The sequence below is a fragment of the Heterodontus francisci genome, chromosome 40 (assembly GCF_036365525.1).
Source record: "Heterodontus francisci isolate sHetFra1 chromosome 40, sHetFra1.hap1, whole genome shotgun sequence".
Classification (NCBI taxonomy): domain Eukaryota; kingdom Metazoa; phylum Chordata; class Chondrichthyes; order Heterodontiformes; family Heterodontidae; genus Heterodontus; species Heterodontus francisci.
The window spans coordinates 9,274,022-9,287,166 of NC_090410.1; the positions used below are offsets into that span (position 1 = coordinate 9,274,022).

Sequence of the window (13,145 nt, forward strand, 5' to 3'; positions counted from 1 at the left end):
CTCACGTACACGGCGATGAATCATGGGAGGTCAAACCCAACCACAAACTGACCTTTGCACTGAAGCCCCTGTCGAAACAGCCCCTTCAGCAGTTTCTTGCAGTACTGACAGACAGTGGGCCGGGTGTACGAGTGCACAGCGAACGTGTGGGGAACCTTGACCTTCGACAGGAAGATTTTGTCCAGCTCAATTGGCCGTCCAGTGTAGGTGCCAAAATTCAAACGCTTTTCCTTCAGAGACAATGTTTCTGCCAAGATCTTCTGTACTTGGAGGCAACCAGAGGGGCAGAGAGAGGGAAGGAGGAAAGGAGAGGGAAAAATTGGGAGGAGAAGAAAGGGCAGACATTAAAGATTCAACACTAGTCTTGACAAGGTGTCATGTGTTCTTTGTGTTAAGCAACACAATGAGGTGGCTCCAGTGCCTTAAAGATCTCCAACAGCATACACAGTACAGAGCAAACTATGTACAGAACCTTTCTTTAGGGTGTTACAGTTGCGGAGTGACTATGGCCTCTAGTCACATGACTACATCCTGGCACTTAGTTCATTAGCATACTGCGTTCTTAAAGGAACATCACTCTTGAAGTGATCATACAACAAAAGGCAGCCATGGAAGTTCTCCTGATGTTCTGGCCAACATTCATCCCTCTACCAACATCAAAAGCACCATTTGTCTCAGTCATTTATGTGAACTGGCCGATGTTATTCCCTCCCTAACACTCCAAAATAATTCATTTAAATGTGAAGCACTTTGGAATGTCCCGAGGATGTGATAAGGTGCTAAATGAATGCTGCAGCTGAATAGTTTGCCAACACTCGCATCAACAGGCAAAGTTTGAGAGGGGAGACAACTGCAGGGCACCTGTAGGGATCCGTGCCTTAAAGGGGAGGAAACTGATTAACTGGGAATTTTTCCTGTGGGATCTTGCTGTGTGTAAAGTGGCTGTGTTTGCCAACGTAACATTAGTCTTCTCACTCACCTCAACAGGATCTTTCACATCAACTCCAACACGGGCAATCTCTGTCTATCTGTCCCGCTAAACCATCCCCAAAAGCATCTTTCTCCCTTCACTCCTTTAAGAGGCGTTCCGTCTTTCTGGCTCTCTCGCCTCCTGTAAGCAGCTCTCTCCCAGCCCAATGCAACAATCTCCATTTTGCTCCCTCCTCTCTCCATTCCCCAGGCTACCCCAAAAAGGGAAAATAAAAGTCATTGCGGAAAGCACTTATGAACGAGCAGCGATAGTACTCTTGGTACATTGTTCCTAATAAATACAGAAACTCACTGCTATGGGGTCCCCTGGAATATCCTCTGGGACCCCAACTTGAAAATTTGGAGTTTAAATCAAGTTCCTCTATACCTGATCACCAGAGAACAAGACACACATTAAACAGAAACAGAGCTGATATAATTGAATAAATAATGTCAGGCATTTACCATTTGGCTTTCACTTGGAGAAGCCGGTAAGTGTTCGGTGACGGACAATCGCGAGGAGTTGGATCCGGTGAGCGAGGTGTTGGACAATCTTCTCTTCCTGGCACCACTGCAGTTATTCGGGATACTGAACGCACATCTCTTGTGGTAGTTCAGTCCACATCCTGGTTTCCAAAATTAAAAACGGGCATGACACAGGGTTTCCAAGTTGACTCCCAACTCCTCCAGCAAACCGCGTGCCGCCCAATATTGGTGGATCGGGCACTAACTCTCAGAGATGTCCCCCAGTGGTATGTTGTACAATCAGCACACCAAATTGGAAACAATTCAATACAACTCTTGCACCACCTCAGCCCACCCTATCTGCGTCATCTCTGGGCTTTCCGCCCATTCCCACACTGTCCCAACTCCCATCACACCACTTATTGCTGGGTGAATACTTCAGCTGCCTGGGCTTTAAATCTAGAATTCCCCTCACTAAAGCCCCCCTCCCCTTCCCCATCTTCACTTTGTCAAAAGCCCATCCTATCACAGAATGTTCAAGCACACAAAGAGGCCACTCAACCCATCGAGTCCGTGCTGGCTCTTTGAAAGAGCTCCAATTACTCCCACTCCCCCTGCACTTTCTTTTTCAACTAACTTATCTAATTCCCTTTTGAAAGTTATTATAGAATCTGCTTCCACTGTCCTTTCAGGTGACGTGTTCCAGATTATAACTCATTATTTTTAATGTAAAGTTTTAAAAAGCGATAAATACTGGCTGAACTCCCCTGCTCTTCTCGGAAATAGTGCCGTGGGTACTCGTGTGTCCGCTCGAGAGGGCAGACAGGGCCTCGGTTTAACATTGCATTCAAAAGACAGCACCTCTGACAGTGTAGCACTCCTCCAGTCAGGCCAGATAGTTTGTACAAGAGCCTCAGGATTGGGATTTGAACCCAGAGGCACTACACAGGGCTGACAGCCAGTCCCAGTCCAAACGAGCACCAGCAGCTTTGCATTTGCTCGACAGCCGACTACGGAGAGCCCAAGCTTCAGGAACCTGCGGTCACGAGCAAAAGGTCACGCACCGTACACGAGCTGGACCTGAAGGCTTTGGAACCTCTCCGAGACGTGATGCATTGACATAATGATTGTAAGTACTTCGCAAAGTCCCTTCGGGGCCCCAGCAATCGTCCTCTACAAGTTCAGAAGCAGGGAAGCCAAGCAAGGCTTTTTCCAAACTAAACGGGCAATTAAGGTACCAGGGCAAGGCCATGAAAGAGAGCCGCACAAAATCAAGTCCAGGGCAAATCAGGAGTATTCATGAAGTGACAGGGTGATTACAGGATAGGGTAAGAAGGTGGGGGTGGAGGGAAATGGCAAGGAAGTTGGCTGGAGTTGGAAAGGCTTGTTGAGCCTAATGGCCGTTAATGCAGGATCTGTCAGACGTTGGGAAGCAGCTGTTCCCGCTCCCAGCATTTGTCAGCTGTGAAACTGACAGCACAATGTTTTAAATAGCTGATCTGAAAGAATATGATTGAAAATTTCTCATCTCTGAAATACATCTGCGGGCTGGATGGAAACCTGGCCTGCAGGCTGTATGTTGGACAACCCTGCTGTAGAACTTCAAAAGGGCATCGACAGGTTGGTGGAATGGGCGGGCAAGTGATGTATGAAATCTAATGCAGAGAAGTGTAAAATGATTCATTTTGGTAGGAAAAACTGCAGCGAGACAATCTAAGGGGTGCAGGAGCAGAGGGCCCTAGGTGTATATGTGCATAAATCATTAAAGGTAGCAGGACAGGTTGAGAGAGCAGTTAATAGAACATACAGCATCCTCGGCTTCATTAATAGGGACAGTGTACAAAACTATAATTTTCCAAAACTTTGTGGAAGGCAAAATTGTGCTAGAGTGATTTAAGGTGGTAATCGTGATACCTACTTGGTGGTATAGTGGACAGTGAAGAAGGTTGTCTAAGGTTACAACAGGATATAGATCAGCTGGGAAAGTGGGCAAGGGATTGGAAAATGGAATTTAATGCAGACAAGTGCGAAGTGATGCATTTTGGGAAGTTAAACTAGGGCAGGACATATACAGTGAATGGCAGGGCCCTGGGGAGTGTTGTTGAGCAGAGAGACCTTGGGGTGCAAGTACATAGTTCCCTGAAAGTGGCAACACAGGTAGACAGGGTGGTGAAGAAGGCGTATGGCATGCTTGCCTTCATCGGCCGAGGCATTGAGTACAAGAGTTGGGACGTTATGTTACAGTTGTACATAATGTTGGTTAGGCCGCATTTGGAGTACTGTGTGTAGTTCTGGTCGCCGCACTACAGGAAAGATGTGATTAAGCTAGAGAGGGTGCAGAAAAGATTCACAAGGATGTTGCCTGGTTTGGAGGGCTTGAGTTATAAAGAGAGATTGGATAAGCTGGGTCTGTTTTCCCAGGAGCGAAGGAGGCTGAGAGGGGACATGATAGAGGTATATAAAATTATGAGAAGCATAGATAGGGTAGATAGCCAGAGTCTGTTTCCCATGGTAGGGGTGACTAAAACTAGAGGGCATAAATTTAAGGTGAGAGGGAGGAGGTTTAGAGGGGATCAAAGGGGTAAATTTTTCACAAAGAATAGTGAGGAGGTGGTGGAGGCAGGAACAGTAGCAACATTTAGGAGGCATCTGGACAGGTACTTGAATGAACAAGGTATAGAGGGATATGGAATTAATGCAGGCAGGTGGGATTAGTATAGATAGGCATTATGGTCGGCATGGACGCGGTGGGCCGAAGGGCCTGTTTCTATGCTGTACGACTCTATGACAGTTAACCTGAGGATGAAAATATGCTACTTATTTATTGAAAGCGGTTCAGTTCATCACTCTGTTGTACAATAATCAGGCAGCAGCCAAAGATCTCACTACAAAACAGAAATCTCCAGTTGCGAGCTTATTAAGAGTGGGGCGAACGGTGCCTTTTATCACAATTCCAATTGCTGATATGTAAAAAGGTGACTGGCCTGGATTTGGGGGGGGTGGGGTAGTATTTGAACACTTGAGGGGGGTCAAGTGTTGACTGATAATCCATCTTTAAAGGAGCGGAGGGGGGCGGGGTGGAAAAAGAGATAAAAGGACAGAAAAAGAGAATGTAAAAAAAGGACAGGGGGAGGGAAAAAGAGGGATAAGAAACTCTCCAAGGTGTATATCACCCATGGCCATTTGTAGGTAGATGTAGGTACTGGCAGACAGGGTGATTGGTACAAGCAACCAGTGAGGTGGGGGGGGGGGGGGGGGGGGGTGACAATCAAGGAAATTGAGATTTAAGAACTTCCCCAGGAGGGAAATCACGGAGGAAACACTGTACACTCATCGAGTGCATCAATCCTTCTACAGCAACTGCTCACTGGCTCCGGGTTAGAGACAAAACAGGACGCTTAGAACGTCCCTGCCAAAGATATCGTGTACATTCATTCAGGATGAATCTTGACAAGCTGTTTACAGAGCCGAGGCACTCAATTAAACCTTTCTCTGTTGTAGATTCATCAGGACAGGGCTGGGGAACACCGTGCCCATTTAAAATCAGTCCAAATTCTTGCCTGGTCACACTGCTGCGACTTTCCAAGAGTTTTACAATTGTCGCTATAGAGAGAGGGGCCAGACATCATAAAAGACATCACCTAAAGAAATCAACCTCGTCCTACTTTAATCCCAAGCTCACAGCCTCAATCTCCTTCCATCCAATGTACCTGATCCAATGGGATATCCGCAGGGCACACACAGGCTTAATAAACTCTCTCCTCCATCTTTCCCTTTGCCTTCTGCACATCCTCATAAACTTATTCACCAACTGTTAGTCAACTGATTCCTTTCCCTTCCTCTGCTGATGATTCTGCCCCATCACTACTGCTCACGCAAGCCTGAAGGCTTGTATATGCTCGCTCACTAACTTGCACATTGTGAAGCCCCAAGGATACAGTGATATTACCACACAAGTGTGTTTGGGAGCTGCTGGTCACTCTTCTATCAAGGGAGTTTTACTCCTGTATCTGCCCTGGGAGTGTTTGATGGGGACAGCGTAGAGGGAGCTTTACTCTGTACCTAACCCACGCTGTACCTGTAGGCGGACAACCTTTCGGGGTTTTATTCCTGATACTGGTCTGGTGACTTTAATTGAAAAGTGGATGCGAGTTGATGTCAGGCAAGCATAGAATCCAGTGCAAGGGTGATGCCCCCATGGTTGAATAGTCAGTTGCAGCTCACAAGTGAAGAGCCACTCAGGCGAGGTTCTGAGAGGCGCCCGCTGCCAGTGAAACCAGCACACGCGGCGGCCTCAGCAGAAAATCTGGAAACACCACGGGAAAAACTTGGTAATTTCTTACCATCGCATTTCAGCCCCTGTCTCACCAGTCCAAACAACATCTCGCCACAGTGATCGCAGAACGCCGGGGCGCGGTATGAATGCACATTCAGGGCATGTGGGCGAATCTGGAAGTCCTCAAAAGTTGCAGCACCTGAGAAAAAGAAAGAAAATTAATGTTATGTCATTAAGGTAGTGTACAGGCAGTTCTGTAGGTATCCCAGGTCACGGGGCTGTGTAGAGGCAGCTCTGTAGGGTATCCCAGGTTAGAATATATTCCTCAGGACACAGATACAAAGGTACTGGAGTGAAAAAGACCCAAACCTCGGTCACGCGGAGTACAGGTGCATTTATTGCATCATGAACTTCATGCCACCCTTTGCTCTTTAACCTATAGATCATTAAATCAAACAGAGATAGGAGTGTCTCCCTAAGACACAATCACAAAACTATTCTCTATATGGTATCAACTGTGTGTGTACCTATGCATGGACAGATACGGAGAAGGAGTGAGGAGAAAGACAGACTTTATTCAATGGAGTTTCGGTGAAACAGGACTGCGAGATTGTATCCAGATTTCCAAAACCTACTCACTGAACATGAAGGTAAATACAAGCTCACAGCTGGCAAAGGCACAACAGGAGGCTCTGGGAGAAAGAAAGAGTCCTTTATTCCACTTGGCATTGTTCTGTTCAACAGTCTCCCTGATTAAGCAGGCTCTTTGCTACTCAGATCACAGAAACAAAACTGGGATGCAGTATCATCAGCTCACTGACGATGGGCAGCAAGATCCCACACACAGTTTCTCCACTTGAAAATTTTGTGCTCAAGACGAGTGATGGTCGTGCTTGGAATTGGAACACCTCCTTATTTCAGGCCAGTATCAGTGTGAAGCACTCCCAGGGCAGGTACAACGTAAAGCTCCCTCTACATTGTCCCCATCAAACACTCCCAGGGCAGGTACAACGTAAAGCTCCCTCTACATTGTCCCCATCAAACACTCCCAGGGCAGGTACAACGTAAAGCTCCCTCTACATTGTCCCCATCAAACACTCCCAGGGCAAGTACAACGTAAAGCTCCCTCTACATTGTCCCCATCAAACACTCCCAGGGCAGGTACAACGTAAAGCTCCCTCTACATTGTCCCCATCAAACACTCCCAGGGCAGGTACAACGTAAAGCTCCCTCTACATTGTCCCCATCAAACACTCCCAGGGCAGGTACAACGTAAAGCTCCCTCTACATTGTCCCCATCAAACACTCCCAGGGCAGGTACAACGTAAAGCTCCCTCTACATTGTCCCCATCAAACACTCCCAGGGCAAGTACAACGTAAAGCTCCCTCTACATTGTCCCCATCAAACACTCCCAGGGCAGGTACAACGTAAAGCTCCCTCTACATTGTCCCCATCAAACACTCCCAGGGCAGGTATAGCACAGGGTTAGATACAGAGTAAAAAGCTCAGAAGAGCCTCCCAATGCTCCTCTCTAGACCATTCCTCCTTCAACTAACATCAAAAAACAGAGCAACTGATGATATTTCTGTGCCTGTGGGTTCATGCCTTGCACCAAACAGTCAAGTGCGCTTTCTTGAGAGTGACTGCACTTTCTAGACATTCAGGATGTATTTAAGCTCTATATATATTCTCTCACCTCGAGAAGTCAAAGGTTGTGGGTTCAAGTCTCACTCCAGAGACTTTTGCCCATTTTCCAAACTGACCCTCCCAGTGCAGTCTTGCAAGAGTGCTACATTGTCAAAAGGAGGCATTTTTCAGATGAGACATTAAACGGAGGCCCTGTCTGCCCTCTCAGGTGGACGTAAAAGATCCCATGGCACTACAATCTAAGGCAGCTCATCACCACCTTCTCAAGGGCCATTATGGATTTTTTTTTTTATTCATTCATGGGATGTGGGTGTCGTAGGCCAGGCCAGCATTTATTGCCCATCCCAAATCGCCCTTGAACTGAGTGGCTTGCGAGGCCATTTTGAGGGCATGTAAGAGTCAACCACATTGCTGTGGATCTGGAGTCACATGTAGGCCAGACCAGGTAAGGACAGCAGATTTCCTTCCCTAAAGGACATTTGTGAACCAGATGGGTTTTTACAACAATCGACAATGGTTTCATGGCCATCATTAGACTAGCTTTAAATTCCAGATTTATTAATTAAATTCAAATTTCACCTTCTGCTGTGGTGGGATTCGAACCCATGTCCCCAGAGTAATACCCTGGGTCTCTGGGTTACTAGTCCAGTGACAATACCAGTACGCCACTGCCTCCCCCAGATGGGCAACAAATGCTGGCTTTGCTCACATCCCATGAATGAATAACTAAAAAGAGCAAGGGTGTTATCCCCAAGGGTCTCCTCAATATTTATCCAACTATTGCTTTTTAAAAGAACACCATCACATTGCTGTTTGTGGGAGCTTGCTGTGTTTCCAATAGTAATGAGGCTTCAAAAGTACTTCATTGGCCGTAAAGCATTTGAGAGGTTCTGGGGTTGTGCAAGGTGCTATACAAATGCAAGTCTTTGACATAGAACCTTGCACTAATTTCAAGGTCACTCCTGAATAATACTGTGCCTTTGCTGAATCAGTCTTTGCCCACAAAGGTTGAAAATAGATGAGTGTTACTGACCTCACAAGAAAGAGTAAAATGAATTACCATTGACCCACAGAGGCATTTTCAATATCTGTCAAGTCTTTTCTACAAGTGCGGCCCTGGACAGCAAGTACCTGCGCGCTGTTAAGCCGCGTGTGACCCAAGTTCAGTCCTGACTTTAACCCAAACTCTATGTGCCAGGCACTGTCCAGTATGCAGTCACTGAGCTTCAAATCAGGGTCAGCACTCTCCCATGAAGCTGAGCTAGTGCGACCCATTGTAGAACCTCCTTCTCCCAGTTAAGGCAGCACAGACTGGAAGGTGGAAACTTTCTGCAGTGTCACTGGAACGCAAAAGGAATTCACTCCTGGCTCCAGCCTTTGTCGAGTTCCTTCACGGACGCCGTTGACACCCATAACACTGCTCTAACCAGAAGAGCTTAAGTGCAAAGTAAGCAACGACCAAACTGTGTGACAGAGGAAGCAGAGACTTCCTGCTGCAAAGCAAAAAAAAAAAGGCAGCAATCTGCAACTGAAAAATAACCCCCCACCACCTCCTCCCACCCCACCCTACAGTCAGAATGAGTTCAGCAATCCCAAGCACATGGACCTACAGACTGTACAGCACAAAAAACTGGCCAATCTGGAGTTTATGCTCCACGGCAGCTTCCTCCCACCCCTACGTCAACCAATTCCAACATATCCTCTTAATCCTTTCTGCCTCATGTGTCTAACAGACTTCCCCTTACATGTATTTATGCAATTTTCATCAATTAGTCCTTGTGCTGGCATTCCACATTCCAACCCACTCGGAGTTTCTCCTGAATTCTCTATTGGATATAATTAGTGACTATCATATTTCTAGAAGAGACCCCTAAGCCTTTCCATCGTTCAATAACCTCTCTGTTTTGTTATCATCCTTGTAAATCTGGTTTGCAACTCTGCCAGGGGCTCTATACCCATTGTCTTGATGATAGGGAGGCCAGAACTGCACAAAGCACACACAACTAACATTGGTAAAGCAGCTTTTCACAACCGTATAACGTCTGAAAGCACTTTGCAGCCGAGGAAAGGTACTTTTGAAGCAAAGCCACAATTGTTATGTCAGGAAACACAGCAGCCAATTTTCGCACACAAGATCCCACAAACAGCAAACGTGATAATGACCAGATAATCCTTTTCAGCAATGAGGTTGAGAGCTATTCAATGAATCGGACTACTGGCCTATAATTTAGCAACAGGCAGATGCAAAGGCTGATCCCAGGTTCTCGAATTTTATTGCAATGAATTATCACAGTTTGATTAAGTGTCGTTGTTAACATTCTCTGTGCTGCATTTTAATTAGCTAAATCTCCTGGAGACCCGCTAATATTCCACACAAATAAGAGCCAAGTTAATAAATAATCCAGTGTGTTTAAAATAGAGGCACAGGTGCAGTGAAGTTGCCCCATCATTCGCTATCTAAAGTGACCAAACACTGCGACTAGCTGGTTATAAAGTTACATCAAGGGGCTTCGGCAAACATTCCCGCCCAATGCAGTGATACTCCTATATGGGCGGCACAGTGGCGCAGTGGTTAGCACCGCAGCCTCACAGCTCCAGCGACCCGGGTTCAATTCTGCGTACTGCCTGTGCGGAGTTTGCAAGTTCTCCCTGTGTCTGCGTGGGTTTCCTCCGGGTGCTCCGGTTTCCTCCCACATGCCAAAGACTTGCAGGTTGATAGGTTAATTGGCCATTAGCAATTCCCCCTAGTATAAGTAGGTGGTAGGGGAAATATAGGGACAGGTGGGGATGTGGTAGGAATATGGGATTAGTGTAGGATTAGTATAAATGGGTGGTTGATGGTCGGCACAGACTCGGTGGGCCGAAGGGCCTGTTTCAGTGCTGTATCTCTAAACTAAACTAAAAATGATGAGGGGGTAAAAGCTACAACGTTAAGTCAGTTATAAACTGGATGACATTTGATAGGATTACCACACTGCAGATGTGGATCGCCACTTGAAGAAAATAAACTTGCAGGGCTGCAGGTATTGAGTGGGCGAGTGGGCATGGACTCAATGGGCCAAATGGCCTCCTTCTGTATCGAAAGTTATTCTATGACTCTAACCCAGCAAGGGACTTGCTACAGTATGGCATCTCAGACTAACATTCAGCAAAGGGTGTAAACTGAGCCCCACCTATCAAGCAGATGGTAGATTACATTCCATGCCTACGCTTGGGTACTTGAATCTCAGCCAAGCTGGTAATAGGAGTACAGACTGGTTAGGTTTGGGGAAGGGAAATGAGGACAGGAACAATTAGCCAGGGATCTAACTCCTGATTTTGGGTGCAAGTGGGGTAACGCGCAAGTGTGGATGTCGAATGCGGGGCTGGCCATCTTCCTGGGAGGTGTTCTCTCCTGACCTCCACCAAGCCTTACCCCCACACTCCTGCCATTGGTCACCCGACAAGGCCAATCAGAAAGTAAAGGCACAGTCTTCAATCCCTGATTGGATAACCATTTGTGGTCAAGTTTTTTTACCCCCCCCCCCATGTCAAATATTTTTATAACAGAAAAAACCCCCAAAAAAACAGTTTGCAAATACAATTTAAACTAAGACAACAATGTTGTTTGTAGCCTCGGATTTTTCTTCCCAGGTTATGCCTGGAGCAGCATGCAGGAGGTGAGCTTTAAAATTCCTGGAGACACCAGGGCAATTCCGGAGTATTTGGATGTAGTTCAGCTGTGTGACACACAGAGAGAGGGCGCGAGAGAGAGAGAGACAGAGAGAGGGCGCGAGAGAGAGAGAGACAGAGAGAGGGCGCGAGAGAGAGAGAGACAGAGAGAGGGCGCGAGAGAGAGAGAGACAGAGAGAGGGCGCGAGAGAGAGAGAGACAGAGAGAGGGCGCGAGAGAGAGAGAGACAGAGAGAGGGCGCGAGAGAGAGAGAGACAGAGAGAGGGCGCGAGAGAGAGAGAGACAGAGAGAGGGCGCGAGAGAGAGAGAGACAGAGAGAGGGCGCGAGAGAGAGAGAGACAGAGAGAGGGCGCGAGAGAGAGAGAGACAGAGAGAGGGCGCGAGAGAGAGAGAGACAGAGAGAGGGCGCGAGAGAGAGAGAGACAGAGAGAGGGCGCGAGAGAGAGAGAGACAGAGAGAGGGCGCGAGAGAGAGAGAGACAGAGAGAGGGCGCGAGAGAGAGAGAGACAGAGAGAGGGCGCGAGAGAGAGAGAGACAGAGAGAGGGCGCGAGAGAGAGAGAGACAGAGAGAGGGCGCGAGAGAGAGAGAGACAGAGAGAGGGCGCGAGAGAGAGAGAGACAGAGAGAGGGCGCGAGAGAGAGAGAGACAGAGAGAGGGCGCGAGAGAGAGAGAGACAGAGAGAGGGCGCGAGAGAGAGAGAGACAGAGAGAGGGCGCGAGAGAGAGAGAGACAGAGAGAGGGCGCGAGAGAGAGAGAGACAGAGAGAGGGCGCGAGAGAGAGAGAGACAGAGAGAGGGCGCGAGAGAGAGAGAGACAGAGAGAGGGCGCGAGAGAGAGAGAGACAGAGAGAGGGCGCGAGAGAGAGAGAGACAGAGAGAGGGCGCGAGAGAGAGAGAGACAGAGAGAGGGCGCGAGAGAGAGAGAGACAGAGAGAGGGCGCGAGAGAGAGAGAGACAGAGAGAGGGCGCGAGAGAGAGAGAGACAGAGAGAGGGCGCGAGAGAGAGAGAGACAGAGAGAGGGCGCGAGAGAGAGAGAGACAGAGAGAGGGCGCGAGAGAGAGAGAGACAGAGAGAGGGCGCGAGAGAGAGAGAGACAGAGAGAGGGCGCGAGAGAGAGAGAGACAGAGAGAGGGCGCGAGAGAGAGAGAGACAGAGAGAGGGCGCGAGAGAGAGAGAGACAGAGAGAGGGCGCGAGAGAGAGAGAGACAGAGAGAGGGCGCGAGAGAGAGAGAGACAGAGAGAGGGCGCGAGAGAGAGAGAGACAGAGAGAGGGCGCGAGAGAGAGAGAGACAGAGAGAGGGCGCGAGAGAGAGAGAGACAGAGAGAGGGCGCGAGAGAGAGAGAGACAGAGAGAGGGCGCGAGAGAGAGAGAGACAGAGAGAGGGCGCGAGAGAGAGAGAGACAGAGAGAGGGCGCGAGAGAGAGAGAGACAGAGAGAGGGCGCGAGAGAGAGAGAGACAGAGAGAGGGCGCGAGAGAGAGAGAGACAGAGAGAGGGCGCGAGAGAGAGAGAGACAGAGAGAGGGCGCGAGAGAGAGAGAGACAGAGAGAGGGCGCGAGAGAGAGAGAGACAGAGAGAGGGCGCGAGAGAGAGAGAGACAGAGAGAGGGCGCGAGAGAGAGAGAGACAGAGAGAGGGCGCGAGAGAGAGAGAGACAGAGAGAGGGCGCGAGAGAGAGAGAGACAGAGAGAGGGCGCGAGAGAGAGAGAGACAGAGAGAGGGCGCGAGAGAGAGAGAGACAGAGAGAGGGCGCGAGAGAGAGAGAGACAGAGAGAGGGCGCGAGAGAGAGAGAGACAGAGAGAGGGCGCGAGAGAGAGAGAGACAGAGAGAGGGCGCGAGAGAGAGAGAGACAGAGAGAGGGCGCGAGAGAGAGAGAGACAGAGAGAGGGCGCGAGAGAGAGAGAGACAGAGAGAGGGCGCGAGAGAGAGAGAGACAGAGAGAGGGCGCGAGAGAGAGAGAGACAGAGAGAGGGCGCGAGAGAGAGAGAGACAGAGAGAGGGCGCGAGAGAGAGAGAGACAGAGAGAGGGCGCGAGAGAGAGAGAGACAGAGAGAGGGCGCGAGAGAGAGAGAGACAGAGAGAGGGCGCGAGAGAGAGAGAGACAGAGAGAGGGC

At 48.8% G+C, this 13,145-nt stretch overlaps 1 protein-coding gene across 1 annotated transcript in view; it reads right to left on the reverse strand.

Annotated features, from left to right (window-relative positions):
- Nucleotides 1–13,145, reverse strand: part of prkd2 (protein kinase D2) — an 81,754-nt gene that overhangs the window by 29,272 nt on the left and 39,337 nt on the right. Inside the window, exons 3-5 of the mRNA XM_068019002.1 lie at nucleotides 5,778–5,909; nucleotides 1,435–1,595; nucleotides 53–260 (exon numbers count right to left, since the gene is read on the reverse strand). Of these exons, the coding sequence (XP_067875103.1) occupies nucleotides 53–260; nucleotides 1,435–1,595; nucleotides 5,778–5,909 (501 nt within the window). The remainder of the gene's footprint in view (nucleotides 1–52; nucleotides 261–1,434; nucleotides 1,596–5,777; nucleotides 5,910–13,145) is intronic.